General features: G+C 36.9%; 1 protein-coding gene across 4 annotated transcripts in view; it reads left to right on the forward strand.

The window, feature by feature from the left end:
* The window catches only part of Klhl15 (kelch like family member 15), a 55,339-nt gene extending 40,799 nt beyond the window's left edge, over positions 1–14,540 (forward strand). For all 4 annotated transcript variants that reach the window (XM_042670174.1, XM_042670172.1, XM_042670173.1 and 1 more), the window contains one exon: positions 9,321–14,540. In XM_042670174.1, coding sequence (XP_042526108.1) covers positions 9,321–10,430 — 1,110 coding nt within the window. In that variant the 3' untranslated portion in view covers positions 10,431–14,540. The remainder of the gene's footprint in view (positions 1–9,320) is intronic.
* Positions 14,541–14,968: the final 428 nt, after the last annotated feature.

Below are 14,968 nucleotides of genomic sequence, written 5' to 3' on the forward strand. Positions count from 1 at the left end.
AAAAAGTGTTGTAGGCTTGTGTTATCGATAGACTAACTGCCTAGCAAGTACAAGGCCTGAGTTCAGACCCTAGTACTGCCCTCCTCCCCCAAGTGACCTGAAAGTAGAATAGGGGCTATTTAGAACTGGAAAGGTAGTGATGGGAAGAGAAGGGTAGGTGAACATGATTAGTGCATGCTCTATTCATATATGGAAATGTCAGTGTGAATCCCATTAATTTGAAATGTAACAAATATAAGAATGTGGAATATTTCAAAAAAGACTGCCCCACATTTTCCTGAAAATAAAAAATTTGTTAGGGCTGGCAATGTGGCTTAGTGGTAGAATGCTTGCCTAACATGCATGAAGCCCTGAGTTCGATTCCCCAGCACCTCATAAAACAAAAAAACGGGAAGTGACACTGTGGCTCAAGTGGTAGAATGCTAGCCTTGAGCAAAAGAAACTCAGGGACAGTGCCCAGGCCTTGAGTTTAAACCCCAGGACTGACAAAAAAAAATTTCATTAAATGTAGCATTCGGTATCAAAGATAGAATTTGTTATAGCTAATGCTAAAGCCCTATGATAGTAACTGGTTTGTTTCTGGATATTTCTTCTGATAGTCAAGATCTAGTCTAGTCTTCTATGTGATATTTTCTTGTCATTCTGAGAATTAGGTTAGCTTTTTTTGTGGTGGTGGTGGTGGCGTGGTGGTGGTGGTGGTGGTGGTGGTATTGGTGGTATTGAAGCCTGAATTCAGAGTTTAAAGCTCTTGACTGGCTGTCTTGCTGGTTAACTGGAAATGAGTCTCACAGATTTGTCTACTAGGCTGGTTTTAAACTATGATCCTCAGTCAGATCTCAGCCTCTCTTGAGTAGGTAGGATTACAGGCTCTTGGTATATGTTCCATTTTAATTCTCTCAGTTAGGGTAGTATAGACAAATCCTTTTTTTTTTTTTTTTTGTCGGTTGTGGGGCTTGAACTCTGGACCTGGGTGCTGTCCCTGAGCTCAAGGTGAGTGCTCTACTACATGAGCCACAGTACCACTTCCGTTTTTCTGAGTGGTTTATTGGAGATAAGAGTCTCATGGACTTTCCCACCCGGGAAGGCTTTGAACCATGATCCTCAGATCTCAGCCTCCTGAGTAGCTAGGATCACAGGTATGAGCCACTGATGCCCAGCTGGTTTTTAACATTTTGACAGTGAATGGAGGAACAGAATTTTTTTCTTTTTAATAAAATTTGGTGAGCTTTAATTTCAAATACATCATGAAAAATGTAAGAACAAGTCAAACTTAAACTAGAAATATCAATTCATTTAGGAACTCAGAAATGATGTATCAGAGTAGACGTATAGTTATTCTGTGTAAATTCTTCCTTTAATTCTTCTCAGTGGCTTTTCTGTGCTTCTAAGACAAAAGCCCAGGCTATGGTAGCCCTATTTCTGCACAGTGAGCTAGTTATTCTATCTTTGTCTTTACAGGGACCACATTCAGAATTAGTCATTTTTCGAATTTCCTCTTTGCTCACCAAAAGCATGTGTTTGCACACAATTATGTTAAATTAGAAGAAGTTTGGAGGATGAAATAGCCGATTTAAAATTTTAGACTACTGTTTTAAAAGATGTAATGTGTACTTTTTAGCATTTTATTTTCAGAATAAGACAAAACACTTTTCATAAAACCATTTTTAAAGTATCAAAGCAAGAAAAGTGATAATCTTTCCTAGTTTTAAAACAAGACAGCCTTTTTATTCCTGTGAAAGAAGGAAAGTAATTTAGAACATGAAAGAAATGTCATTCTTTCCCTATCTTTCTTTTGAGAGCACCTGATAGCCACAGTTGAGCTGTTACATGAGGAATGAATGATGGGAAAATGCCTTTCCTTTGAGAAAAGATGAGCCATATGTTTCTTTTTGGATAGCTCCCTTCATTAATGCATTTTTTTTGATGCAACTGGAAGTTGAACCCAGGGCCTCATCCTTGCTAGGCAAACTACTACTTGAGCTACACCCCAGCCCCAGTAATACATTTTAGATTATTCCTTCCACATGGAAGGTTTCAGACTTATACTCTGTTTTAAAGCAGAGTATATGTGTAATTACTTTAGGATTATCAGACAGGCATTAATTCCATTTCTAGGCTTACATTAGGCTTACTAATACTGTGCAGTTTTAGAGGAAAATCACAGCAATAAATAGCTTCGGGAAAAAGACAAGGCAGATCTAGGACTAGCCATGGCAGAGAGAAATTGGAGCTAAATTTCTTTTGCTGGGAGATCTTTAAATCAGCTATAACAAAAGGCACGACTTCTATTATGCAGTATTTAGAGGTGAAACAAATTGGCTAAAGATATGTAGCTTTGATTTGGACTTTAAAATAGAGATGAAGTGACTCCTTTAAGCCTAGGTTTCAAAGAAATGCAATGAAATGAATGGAGAGAGTACAAAGAAACCAGAAGACTGGGTATGAAATGGAAGTCTAGAAAATGACTCCACAAGCAGTTAAGCTGGGCCAGTTCGATGTGATCTGCAAGCACAGGGTTCAAAAGTGGAAGGTCATGACCAGTCATCAAGCCTAGTCCTCTATAGGACACTGGGATCTTTCCATTGCTCTGAATAGGTGACCACACCTGGACTGCCTCCAGTGGAATGAGGGTTATTGACTCCGGAGGTCAGTAATCCTTCACCTGGGGGAAATATGAACCCATAACCTTTTTACTGATTACAAAAGAGGATATGATCCCTATAAGAACCCCAAATATTGACCTATATATACTCACTAAAGGACAAGTTATCAGGAGCTCACTGGAAGCTGTGTGTAGTACACAGACTTTCCCCCTTACCTATGAATATAATGTATTTTTCTGCTCTTTTTTTCTTAACATTTTGAACATCCGTGTCAGTGCATGTGGTTTAGCCTCATTCTTTTAAATGACTGCATATAGTAAGTATATGCCAGACTTTCAATTAATGTCTTATTGATAATTTTAGTTACTCCTGGTTTTGGTGCTCTTAGAAATAATAATGTAATGACCCCCCCCCATTATCTTGACAGTACTAATTATAGAGCTTTTTCTTGGTCTAACTCTTCCCCCTAATTTGCAGTTACTGATATTGAAAAGTTGCCATTTTTTCTCCAGTCTTCTATTGGGTTGAAACCTTCTTCATCCTTGGGTCCCTTTCTGTTTTCTACATGTGGTCCACTTTGTCAGTGACTATTTTCAATTGTACTGATGGGACTGAACACTTAAGAGTTTTTTTTTCCTGAATGAGAAGGCAAGAGTGTCTATTCTTTTAATTCAGTCCATAATTTTATTAGCTCCTAAGGCTGCCATATTATGTCCTTTGTTCATACTGAAGATGGAGTCAATTAAAGCTTTACAGTTGAAGTTTTAAGACCCCTTAGCATCTAATAAAAAGCGGATTTCCTGTCATCTCACTCCACCTTCCAAATGCATTAACACACAATTATTACTGCCACAATTCTTAGTGGCTCATGAGTCCCTGGTGTTTCTATACTCTTTATGATTAGATTTTGTTGATTACTGCTGACAGTTACAGGTTCTCTCATTCTCTACCAGTGCTGTTACATCACCAGAAAATAAGCAGGAAAGGAAGTCAGTATTGGCATTACCTGCTGCCTCCTAATGTATATCACTTTCCTTTTCCCCTTTCTTTCCTTCCTTCCTTCCTTTTTCTTTCTTTCTTTCTTTCTTTCATGCTGGTCCTGGGTTTTGAACTCAGGGCCTGGGTGCTGTCTCTTAACTTTTTGCTCAAAGCTAATGCTCTACCACTTGAGCCCCACAGCTCCACTTCCAACTTTTTGGTGATTAACTGGGAGGTAAGAATTCCATAGATATTCCTGCCTGGGCTGGCTTTGAACCACCATCCTTAGATTTCAGCCTCCTGAGTAGCTAGAATTACAGGTGTGAGGCACCAGTGCCTGGTTTCACTTTTCTTATTTTTAAGTTCTTTTTTTGGGCAATCCAGGATTCACCTCAGGCTAACAAATCTGTTGTTGGAAAATCTGTCTGGCTTTTAGTGCTCTCCCCTTCACTGTGTTTCCATGCAGATTACAGAAGGCAATTACGTAGCCTTATCTATATGATGCCTTTCAGGATCTAGGGACATGATTTGTGAGATCAAATGATGCGAACTTGGTGAAAATAACTACCATCTTGGATTTAAATTTCTTCTCAGTTGTATTTGATCTTCAGATTGGGAAGTATAGGACATTCTTAGGAATAGAAATAAAATAGGAGTAAGGCTATTTATTTTTCTTTGTTGTTTGTTCATATTACATGAGACACTCCATGGGGGAAACTTCACTTTTTTCCTCTACTTTTTACTTTAACCTCTAAAACAACATTTACTGAGTATTTAGTTTTTTATAAAGTCACAGTTTATCCTGAGGTGTTAGAGCTCCATTTTACTCTTTATAATAGTTGTTTTATGCGGCAGGTTTTTTTTTTTTTTTAACCATCTGTTCTTAAAGTGGTTTTAAACATCTGAATTCCAGAAAGCTCTTTGCAGCACATCATATTTTAAAGACACTTTTCCCTTTTCTCCTCTCATCGGTGCATTTTGCAATTATACAATTAGCATTATGCTTTTGAGAGCCTCCAAGTCTTCTCAAGCTTCCTTACACAGTTTCTGATCTTGGAATTGATCCTAATTTTCCTTTGAAAAAACTTGAAATCTGCCTATCCAATATGTGCATATTTCTCCTTCCTTTCTTGATCTCCAAACAACATGGCTGCTTTATTTCCAAGGCTTCCTTCTATTTATACATTACCAATTATGTTTTAATAGTGAGGATTAGGTCCAAAGTAATGCTTCCTCTGGTTTCATTTTTTTAAAAGATTAACTGTTAATGCTTACCAAGAACATGTCATCAGATGCATTTAAACTGAGTGACATTTTTCACAGATGTCACAGTAATAAAAACTAATAACAGTGAATGTTTATTTGCACACTGCAACATGATAGACACCAAACTAAATCTTCGCATATGAACTATCTCACTTGTCCCCTATGATAGCATTTAGGAGATATAGATGCAATTGGTATTCAAGTGATACTACAAGAGGAAATGAGTTTAAAAAATGTTGAATTCTATGTCCAAGATTACACAGCTTGTCAGTGCCAAAGTCTGAAATTTTCTAAATCAAATTCTTAATCACCAAACTGGATGGCTTCACATGATGCTTAATTACTATGTTGGACAAGATGCTATTACTTGAAAACCTGTGTAGTTCCCAGACCACTGGCTGTGCACAGTAGGCACTTAAATATTTAATTCAAGGTTTATCATTCTTGTGATTTTTATAGTATGGCCTTTTAGCTCCTAATTGTCAATAAGAAAAATATATTCCAGGCACTGGTGGCTTACACCTGTAAGCCTAGCTGCTCAGGAGACTGAGATCTGAGAATTGCAGTTCAAAGCCAGCCTGGTTAGGAAAGTCCATGCCATCCTTATCTCCTATTAACTACCAAAATGCAGGAGGTGGAATGGTGGCTCAAGTGGTAGAATGGTAGCCTTGGGCAAATAAAAAATAAAAAGCCAATACCAGTACTTGGTGTGTGTGTGCGCACGCACACACACAAACACAAACACAAGAAAAGGATAAGAAAGGTAATTACAATACTACATCAAACAATTCATAGAAGAATGGGAAAAGAAAATATGAAAAGATTCTCATTAGTGAAATAGATTATTTTGAAATAGAGTTTTGATGCTTTAGATTTTTTTTTTGGTGCTAGGGATCATACCCAAGGCCCCCTGTAGGCAAGCACTATACCACTGACTAGCCCCTTGAAACCCAGTTTTAATTTTTCTTTTTTTTTTTTTTGTGACAGTCCTGGGGCTTGAACTCAGGGTCTGGGTGCTGTCCCTGAGATTTTGTACTCAAGGCTAGCACTCTACCACTTGAGCTGTAGCTTGACTTGTGGCTTTTTTTAATAGTGTTTAATTGGATATAAGAACCTTACAGAGTTTCCTGCCTGAGCTGGCTCTGAACTGCAATCCTCAGATCTCAGCCTTCTGAGTAGCTATGATTATAAGCTTGAGCACCCAGCACCCAGCTTTGAGACCCATTTTTAAGTGATAAGAAGTCTTTTTCTCTTTGTAAATGTGATATATGAAAAAGAATACAAAAATGTATGTGAAATTCCAGAGAGAATCACTAACACAAGAAAGCATATATAAAATTTAATTGTAATATCAGAATACTATTGCACTTTGGAAACTGAAAATATTGTCACCATCATTTCATACTAATTATGATATTAGTAGCTATATATTATTCTTTTTTATTTTTTATTATCTTTAAGTGGTTGTACAAAGAAGTTCCCATTCTACAAAACAGTATATGAATACAAAGTGTCTGACAACATTGTCACCCACCGCTCCTAACCCACCCCTTCTCTCACTTTTCTTTAACTGATACTAGGTGATTACATAAATTTCACAGTATTGTGGAATAGTGGTACTTAGTTAAAGTCAAAAACACATTTTAACCTTCACAAGGCAAATTGTCATTATCATGATCTATAAAGTTTGAATTCTATGAGCTTTGACTATACAATTATTTCTTCCACATCAGGTGATATCTACATTTCTTTCCTTTTGCTTAGTGTAAGCTGTTTCCCCTTTCCCTCTCATCGCTGTCTTTGAGTTGCTTAGTTCATTATAAACTATATCCAGTGCAGCTGATGGGCCCCTCTGTTTTATGATTTCCTGTTAGTATTCTTTTTTTTATGAGAGATTGAAGCTCAGTTTCTTCCTTTAGTTTTCCATATTACTGTTTTTTCTCAAGTCTAGCATTCCAGCACTTGAGCCACAGGTCCATTTCTGTCTTTTTGGTGCTTAATTGAAGATAAGAGGCTCATAGACTTCACTGCCAGGTTGGCTTTGAACTGTGATTGTCAGACCTCAGTCTCCTACATAGCTAGGATTGCAGACATAAGTCACCAATGCCTGGCTCACTTTAACTTTTTAAATTAGTAGTAAAGGGTAAAACCTAAGATCTTTTTCATAGTTTCCTTTATTATTTGTTTTATTGAACTTGTTATAATTGCTCCTTTTTTAGCTGGTTATAATTACTCCTTTTTTTTCTTTCATAGTTGTTATTTTGTTAGGCAGATCTGAGCTGGGTGCTCAATCATTGTGACCCATATGATTGATTTCTTTTGTTATAGAGGAGGAGTCATTAGGCTCTTTCATTGGGCATGTTAAGTAGTTTAGTAATTGAGTATGTTATTTACGGATTTTTATAAAGAATAATGGATCTGGGTAAGGTGGCAAAGTACGTGTAATCCCAGTACTCAGGAGTTTGAGGTAAGAGGATCTGGAGTCCATAGTAAGACCCTGTCTCAGAAAACAACAACCAAAAAGAATAATGGAAGCTATATTTTAATATACTGGGAGTTGGCATGGGTTTGCTGTAAAACCTTTGCTCAAGGTTCAAACCCAGACCTATGAGGTTTTTGTTTTAAGACAGAGTCTTACTGTATATAGTCCAGGCTGATATCTCACTCTCTCTTACTCCTCTCCTCTTCCCTCCTCTCCCCTTCCCTCTCTTCCCCTCCTCTCCTCTGCTCTTCTTCCCTCCTCTCTCTTCTCCCCTCCTTTCTCCTCTTTCCCCTTTTCCCTCCCATCTCCTCTCCCATTTTCCCTTCTCCCTGCTCTCTTTTCTCTCTTCTCTCTCTTCTCTCCTCTCTGCCAGTCATGGGGCTTTTGAACTCAAGGCCTGAGTACTGTCTCTGAGCTTTGTTGTGTTCAAGGCTTTTGCTCTATCCCTTTATCACTTGAGCCATAGCTCTACTTATGGGTGTTTTGGTAGTTCATTGGAAAGTTAATTGGAGATAAGAGTCTCATTGCTATCCTGCTATGGCTGGCTTTGAGCCCTGATCCTCAGATCTCAGCTTTCTTAGAAGCTAGGATTATAGGTGTTAGCCACTGGCGCCCAGCTCAGGCTGGTCTCCTAGCTGGCAATCCTCCTGCTTTGGTCTCAGACTGCTAAGATTACAGGCTTGCACTGTCATGTCCTGTTGTCCAGTCAGTCTTAGTTTATGAGGTAGCTTGAGCAAGTCACTTAATAGTCTAAGCCTCCATTTTCCTATGAGAAAATCAGGGGTTTTTATTGTTCTCAGGAGGAATAGTTTACCATGTGAGGCACGTGTAAAGCATCCAGTAGTGCAGTAACAGTGTTCGTTTTTTCTTTTCCATAGTTGGGCAAGGGGTTTTCTCCTTTTCTGTGTTGTTTACTCCTTTGCTAGTCTGGAGAAAATCATGGACCCTTCACAAAACAATAATTTCAGAGGCTTAGAAGATAGTGCCTGGGGTTACAAAGAAACTAGTTATTGAATACAGCTACCAGATATTTCATGCTGCTATCTCAAATACTTGTTTGGACTTAGATGAGGGATTAAAGATAAACATAAGATTAATTAAAGATAAACATAAGAAGGAAAACGAGGAGAGAAAGCTTATAGGTACATATCCGTGGTTTTCAAATTACGAGGTGGGATTTCTCTGCTAATCTCCAACTTCCCCTCCTTTCTTGAAATATTTAAGTGTTCAGGGTCAGTTTGATAAGATATATACGTACAATGCTGCAACACTCAAATGTACTGTACAGCTGCCTCAATATTCTGATAAATCTGTTTGTGTTTTCATTTCTTCCAATACATACTTAAGTTCTTTGAGGAAATGGACCATATCTTATTGTTATTTTAATATTTTCCCACAGTGCTTAGCACAACACTTCATCATGCTTCATAAGATCTTGATAGTCATCGTCATTACATAGTTCCAGCACCAAAAAACAAAGTTTGACCTATTGTCTACTGAATTATTTCCTGTAGGAATTGTTGCTATCAGACTAAAACTAAAAACCTACTGGATTTTTGCATGAATTTCAAATTTTCACTAACTCATTTATTTTTTACTAACTCCCCAAATTATTCATTCATGGTGGTTTTGTGGTATTAATAGTGGTTAAGAAAACTACAGGAATGGCTTCCTGAACTTTGAAGCCCTGAATTTGACCTCCTGTTCCCCACTTGTATTGTAGGGCCTGACATATATAACAGGCGATTAGTATATTTTCTTCTGTTTGGAAATAAACTTGTACCTGAAAAAAATTGCTTGGCTTATTTATGAAACCTTGGAGATGTTACAGTTAAGCTTGGTAGCAAATAGAACCTAGGTTATTTTATGAAGGAAAGCAGCTTTAGTAAAGGGTCCTAAAATAGTGTATTAATTATTATATTGAGGTTTGATATTTTGTTTGCTATTGGTGTTTTTTCCTTCTGATTAAATTCTTTTACTCATATTCTTAGGTTAAAACATCAGAATTTTATCGATACTCCCGACAGCTGCGCTACGAAGTTGACCAGGCACTGAATTACTTTCAGAACATTCACCAGCAGCCCCTATTGGACATAAAATCAAGCCGCATTCGTTCTGCCAAACCTCAAACTACAGTATTCCGGGGCATGATTGGACATAGCATGGTAAACAGTAAGATATTGCTACTGAAGAAGCCACGAGTCTGGTGGGAGCTGGAGGGCCCACAAGTACCTCTACGGCCAGACTGTCTCGCCATCGTCAATAACTTTGTGTTCCTGTTAGGTGGGGAAGAACTGGGCCCTGATGGTGAATTCCATGCTTCTTCCAAAGTGTTCAGGTATGACCCAAGACAAAACTCTTGGCTGCGGATGGCAGATATGTCTGTACCACGTTCAGAATTTGCAGTTGGTGTTATTGGGAAGTTCATTTATGCTGTAGCTGGCCGAACCAGAGATGAGACTTTCTATTCAACTGAGAGATATGACATTACCAATGATAAGTGGGAATTTGTGGATCCCTATCCAGTTAACAAATACGGACATGAGGGGACTGTGCTAAACAACAAGTTATTTATCACTGGCGGAATCACCTCATCTTCAACTTCTAAACAAGTATGTGTGTTTGACCCCAGCAAAGAAGGAACCATAGAACAGCGAACCAGGAGAACTCAAGTAGTTACCAATTGCTGGGAGAACAAGAGCAAGATGAATTACGCCAGATGCTTTCACAAGATGATTTCTTACAATGGCAAGCTTTATGTCTTCGGTGGCGTCTGTGTGATCTTGAGGGCCTCTTTTGAATCTCAGGGCTGCCCATCCACAGAAGTATACAACCCAGAGACTGATCAGTGGACCATCTTGGCATCCATGCCAATTGGTAGAAGTGGCCATGGCGTGACTGTGCTAGATAAACAAATAATGGTTCTTGGAGGCCTTTGCTATAACGGTCATTACAGCGATTCCATTCTTACTTTTGATCCGGATGAAAACAAGTGGAAGGAAGATGAGTACCCTAGGATGCCCTGCAAGCTAGACGGTTTACAAGTGTGCAACCTACATTTCCCGGACTATGTACTGGATGAGGTCAGGCGTTGCAACTAATGATGTCCATCTCCCTAGAAGCAAAAGTCAAACGAAGCATTTGTTTGTGATACAGTAGTTACTTAAAAACGTATAAAGAAAAAAAAAAAAACACCTCACCAGTTTTACTATTAAAGCCATTGGTCTAATGTAAGAAGTTTTCATTCTGTGCTAGCATATTTTTTTTTTAAGTTTTCAGTGGCCTCAGACTCATGCAATAAGTTAATTCTAAGCGCTAGCTCTTGAAACTACTTCCAGAAGCAGTTTAATAGAATGCTCCACTTATCTAGGAAGTTGATTTTCTGCTTTAAACATTTTTTTCATATGTTAGTGTAGGAATCTTCTAAGAGAAGACCCAATAAGTGTACTGGATGTGATTTCAGTCCCTATCTGAAACCTTTTTGGACAGTACTTTCAGTGTATTTCAGTCTGTTACATGTTTTGGTTTTATTATTTAAAAGTTTAAAACTCTTGACTTTTTTGCATGGCTTTTTGCTGAAAATGCAAAAATATAAATTTTCTACAAAATGACCTTTTATATTCAGAACACTATTTCTAAGCTGCCTTCTCTTACCTGCATTGTGTTAGTGAAAGCGTATCCATACTCGCATCCATCCTATAAGTATATAAGGTGTGGTTAGGATTCTATATTTTTAAGCTTGTGTACTTGCACTCCGTTTGCCATTCTTGTCGAATTTTTGTATGTCATGTCTTTTCATGTATTAACGTTTTGTAGAAAGGTAAATTAACTGGAGTCCTCATTTGGTATCAAAGTAGCCTGTCTTCAAGTCCATATTGATTCAGTAATATTTGGACTCCTTATATTCCTGAAATGTATTGATTTACAAAAACTAACATTTTATTTTCTAAAGTTAAATGTTAATGTTCTTTGTGGATGTATGTCTTTTCTTTCTGAAAATGTTTTCTCTTTGCAGTCTGTTTATTGTTGCCCTGTTTTAGTGAGAAATGGCGTGGTTTATGACAAGCTCTGACCCTGCAGCGTGCAAGCACTTTTAAAGAGAAGTAGGTAATACCACACTCCTAAATAAAGGCCCCTTAAAAGTAAGTGCAACTCCCATTTTTTTTTCTTTTACGTCCAGTCAGGCTGCTGCATTTGTTATTGAATGGAAGGTGGCAACTCTCAGAAAGTTTGAGCTCAGTTTTGACTTAGAGGTAAGAACCTTAATTACAATGTTAATGATTATATCTACTTGTTTATTTTGTACAAAGTAGTGGCACTAGGGATGTCAGCTCTCAGCTTTCGTTTAATTTTCTGGAAGCTACTGACATGAAGGTCGATAGTAATCACAAAGTTCCTGATGAATCAACATAGCTGTTGAAAAGCATTTATAAATGTTTTAGGATTAGCTGCACCTTTCAACTCTTTAAATGCAAAAGAAGAAGTGTAGTTGACAAAATTAAGCAAGAATGACTTGGGAGTGGATGATTTACATTGATTCCACTTTCTCATGAGAGGTCTTTCTCTGATACAGACTAGATCTACCCTGGCAAATTTTGCCAGATCTTAGAATTTTGGTGCAATATTGCAATGCCTTCTATATGGCTGCTGTTGTATAAATGTTGTACTTTTACTTTTTTTTTCTGCTGCCACCACTGAACATAAAATGGAAGCGTGAAGTTGTGGAAATGTGAAGATTTTGTCAGTTCAGTTAGACATAGTAGGACACAAAACCTGATTTCAAATCTCCAAAACTGAGGCATTTAAGTGTAAGAAACAGCCAGGTTACAGAAGTAACTTTTTTGGGTCTAGAATCCAAGAGCCCAAGTTGCTATTATACAGTTGGCATTGGTTTCAGGAATTAAGTTAATATTAGTGGGGCCTACATTTTTCATTTAGCGATCTTTCATTCACTTAAAATTTATAAAAATGGATCAATATCTTGTCTTTTTTATGTTTTCAAAATAATAATCTTTTGAACAGAGAATTAAAGTTAGCCACGTAATTCTTTTCAAATATATCAGTTCACTTAGGATCTTGTATGTGTGCTCTATTGTTTTAAAGAAAATAATGTCTTCATTATTTTCCTTGTTGATGTCTTTTGTGGGAAAAGTCCAGGAAAGAGCTATCAGCCACAGTTACTGCATCAAAGGCTTTACACTCCAGTCGTGGTTCTCTTTAATTGCTTAGACATAAAAATCTAGCCCTAGTTAGGGTAACATCTGAGCAAATAATTGGATGTTCTTGGTCTCTTGGTCTTCCATTTTAAAGATACAAGGCCAAGGTCAGAGTTCATGTTTCATAAAATTCATGGAATATTAACTTGAACTAACTAGGTTCAGCTTCACGTAAGTCATGTCTGACCTGATGTTAGCTGTAATTACTTTTGAGCTTTAAGAATAGTTGCTGTTTGCTTTGGTTCTGAATGTATGAAAAAAACTCTTCGGTTTATGTGTAGTCATAATTTAGTTTATAAATCCATGATTAACTTACATTCCCTTTTAAAAGTATAGTTTTAATTGCTTCAAGAGATTTATTTTTGTTATACTAAACTATGGAATTTTTTTCCTAGATTTTTTTTCAAGTGTGCTTTTTGTGTACTTTATTTTAAATTGTTTTTTTTTTTGGTTGTGTGTGCCCAAAATAGTATTTTTTTTAAAAAAACTCAGTATGAGATTTGAAAACTCCAGTGTAACTGTTGTGATCTTTCTCTGTTGCTTTCACTTTACATTTTAAATGCCAGACTACATAAAAATAGCTGATGTTCATTAATTGCTTCTTAGTACCGTTTGTTCTCTTCCATGTCTTTGACCTTCTAAGTTTTGATTTAAAAAAAAAATCATCCTTGCACAGCCGTTTTATAAAATGCAAGATTGTCACAGTGAAGGTCTTGTATCGGAAGAAATGCTACTGGTGTTTCCAAAACCAAGCTTAATTGATAGGCGGATTAGCTGTTGTGTGTCCTATTTGCTGTGCCCTGTATGAGTGTTAACTCCAATTGTGAAATACTGACTGAGCCCGTCACTTACCTTTTGTAAAGCAGCACTTTTGGACACCTCATTTTGGAAGCCTGCTCAAGTCATAGAAAAGGACACACATTTGTGTGGGGAAAAGTGGTCAAATGGAGAGTTTTGTCTTAATTACATGAAACTAAGCTTTAAAATATTTTGTAACAAATTATTTGAGCTGCATATTCTAAACATGTCAAACGTTCAGTGGACTATTTTTATATATGTATATGTGGGTGTAGGTCATAACATTTCAGTTTATAATATAAATTGTTATTTCAGTTTATAAGCTATCTCTCAGAAGAGACTAGCTCTTTTGAGAATACATAATTTAAAAGTTTTAGACTAAAGTAAAACAGCATAGATAATAGTGTATATTAGATATAATTGAGGGCTATATGGCAGTGAAACTGCTAGTGCCAGTTTTCTTGTTTGCCTACTATATGTTTTTGATTTTTTTTTGTATTCTGAACATTTTTAGAGATCATACATTTATTCAATCACATTTAGAGTCGGTTTGGGAATAAATATCTTCTAAAAAGAGATTTATCTTAAAAATTAAAGTCCTGAAATATTAGTTTATTGAGAGTTTATAAAGTCAAATATCCAGTAGGCATAGACAAGAATAGATGAATTCCCGGAAATCCTTTCAGTATACCAATATAACTTCAATATTACTCAAGTAACATTGAGAAAATGCCATTAGCTTTGTTCCCTCTTCAGTTTTTTGGATTTTTTTGTTTTACATCTTTGGGAACAACTGCATCGAAAAATTTAATCAGTATACCAGTAAGAATTAGGTATTTCTTTCCAAAAGAATGTTCCTAAGAGGTGATTGGAGAGGTTATTTTCTACCTAACTTGTATGTGCCCTGTACCTCTTGGGCATACTTTGTCTATAGAAAAATATTTTGACCTTTAGGTATATTTTGGCCCAGTACTCAAATAACCGTAGGGCCAATATAAAAACAAATCTTAGAATAATTTAATGTTTGCCTTTTATACCTGTTTTGAAAGCCTTTACATTTTTTGTCAGGTAATTTTTTTTCCCAAGCCGTGGATATAATCTATTCAAACATGTTTATGCTATCCATTCTGTTTTTAAATTGAAAAAAAATGTTAAAAGTGTTTATGAAGAAAAGTTTAAATAAAATATTTTTAATCTTTAAAATATATGTCTTTATTATCATTTACTGTCTTTTTTTTTTGTCGGCCATAGGACTTGAACTTAGGGCCTGGGTACTATCGCTGAGCTTTTTCATAAAGGCTAGATCTGCCACTTTGAGCCACAGTGCTACTTCCAGTTTTTTGGTGATTAATTGGTGATGAGTCTCATGGATTTTTTTGCCTTGGTTGGCTTCAAAACAGTAATCCTCATATCTCCGTCTCCTGAGTAACCTAGCAGGATTCCCAAGCGCCAGACTAACTTTCTAAGCCCTTCTCCCCTCACTTCCAATACCTGTGTTCTGTTGTGATCTTTCAGTGGGTTCATCTCCAGCTTCATTTCTTTCCCCTTCCCTGCCCATCAGAATCCATTTATTTTTACAAAGCCCAACTAGAATGCCCCCCTTCTCTCCTCTCCCATTTCTGTTC

This window comes from Dipodomys spectabilis, unplaced genomic scaffold (genome assembly GCF_019054845.1).
Source record: "Dipodomys spectabilis isolate Male_0828 unplaced genomic scaffold, ASM1905484v1 ptg000526l, whole genome shotgun sequence".
NCBI lineage: Eukaryota > Metazoa > Chordata > Mammalia > Rodentia > Heteromyidae > Dipodomys > Dipodomys spectabilis.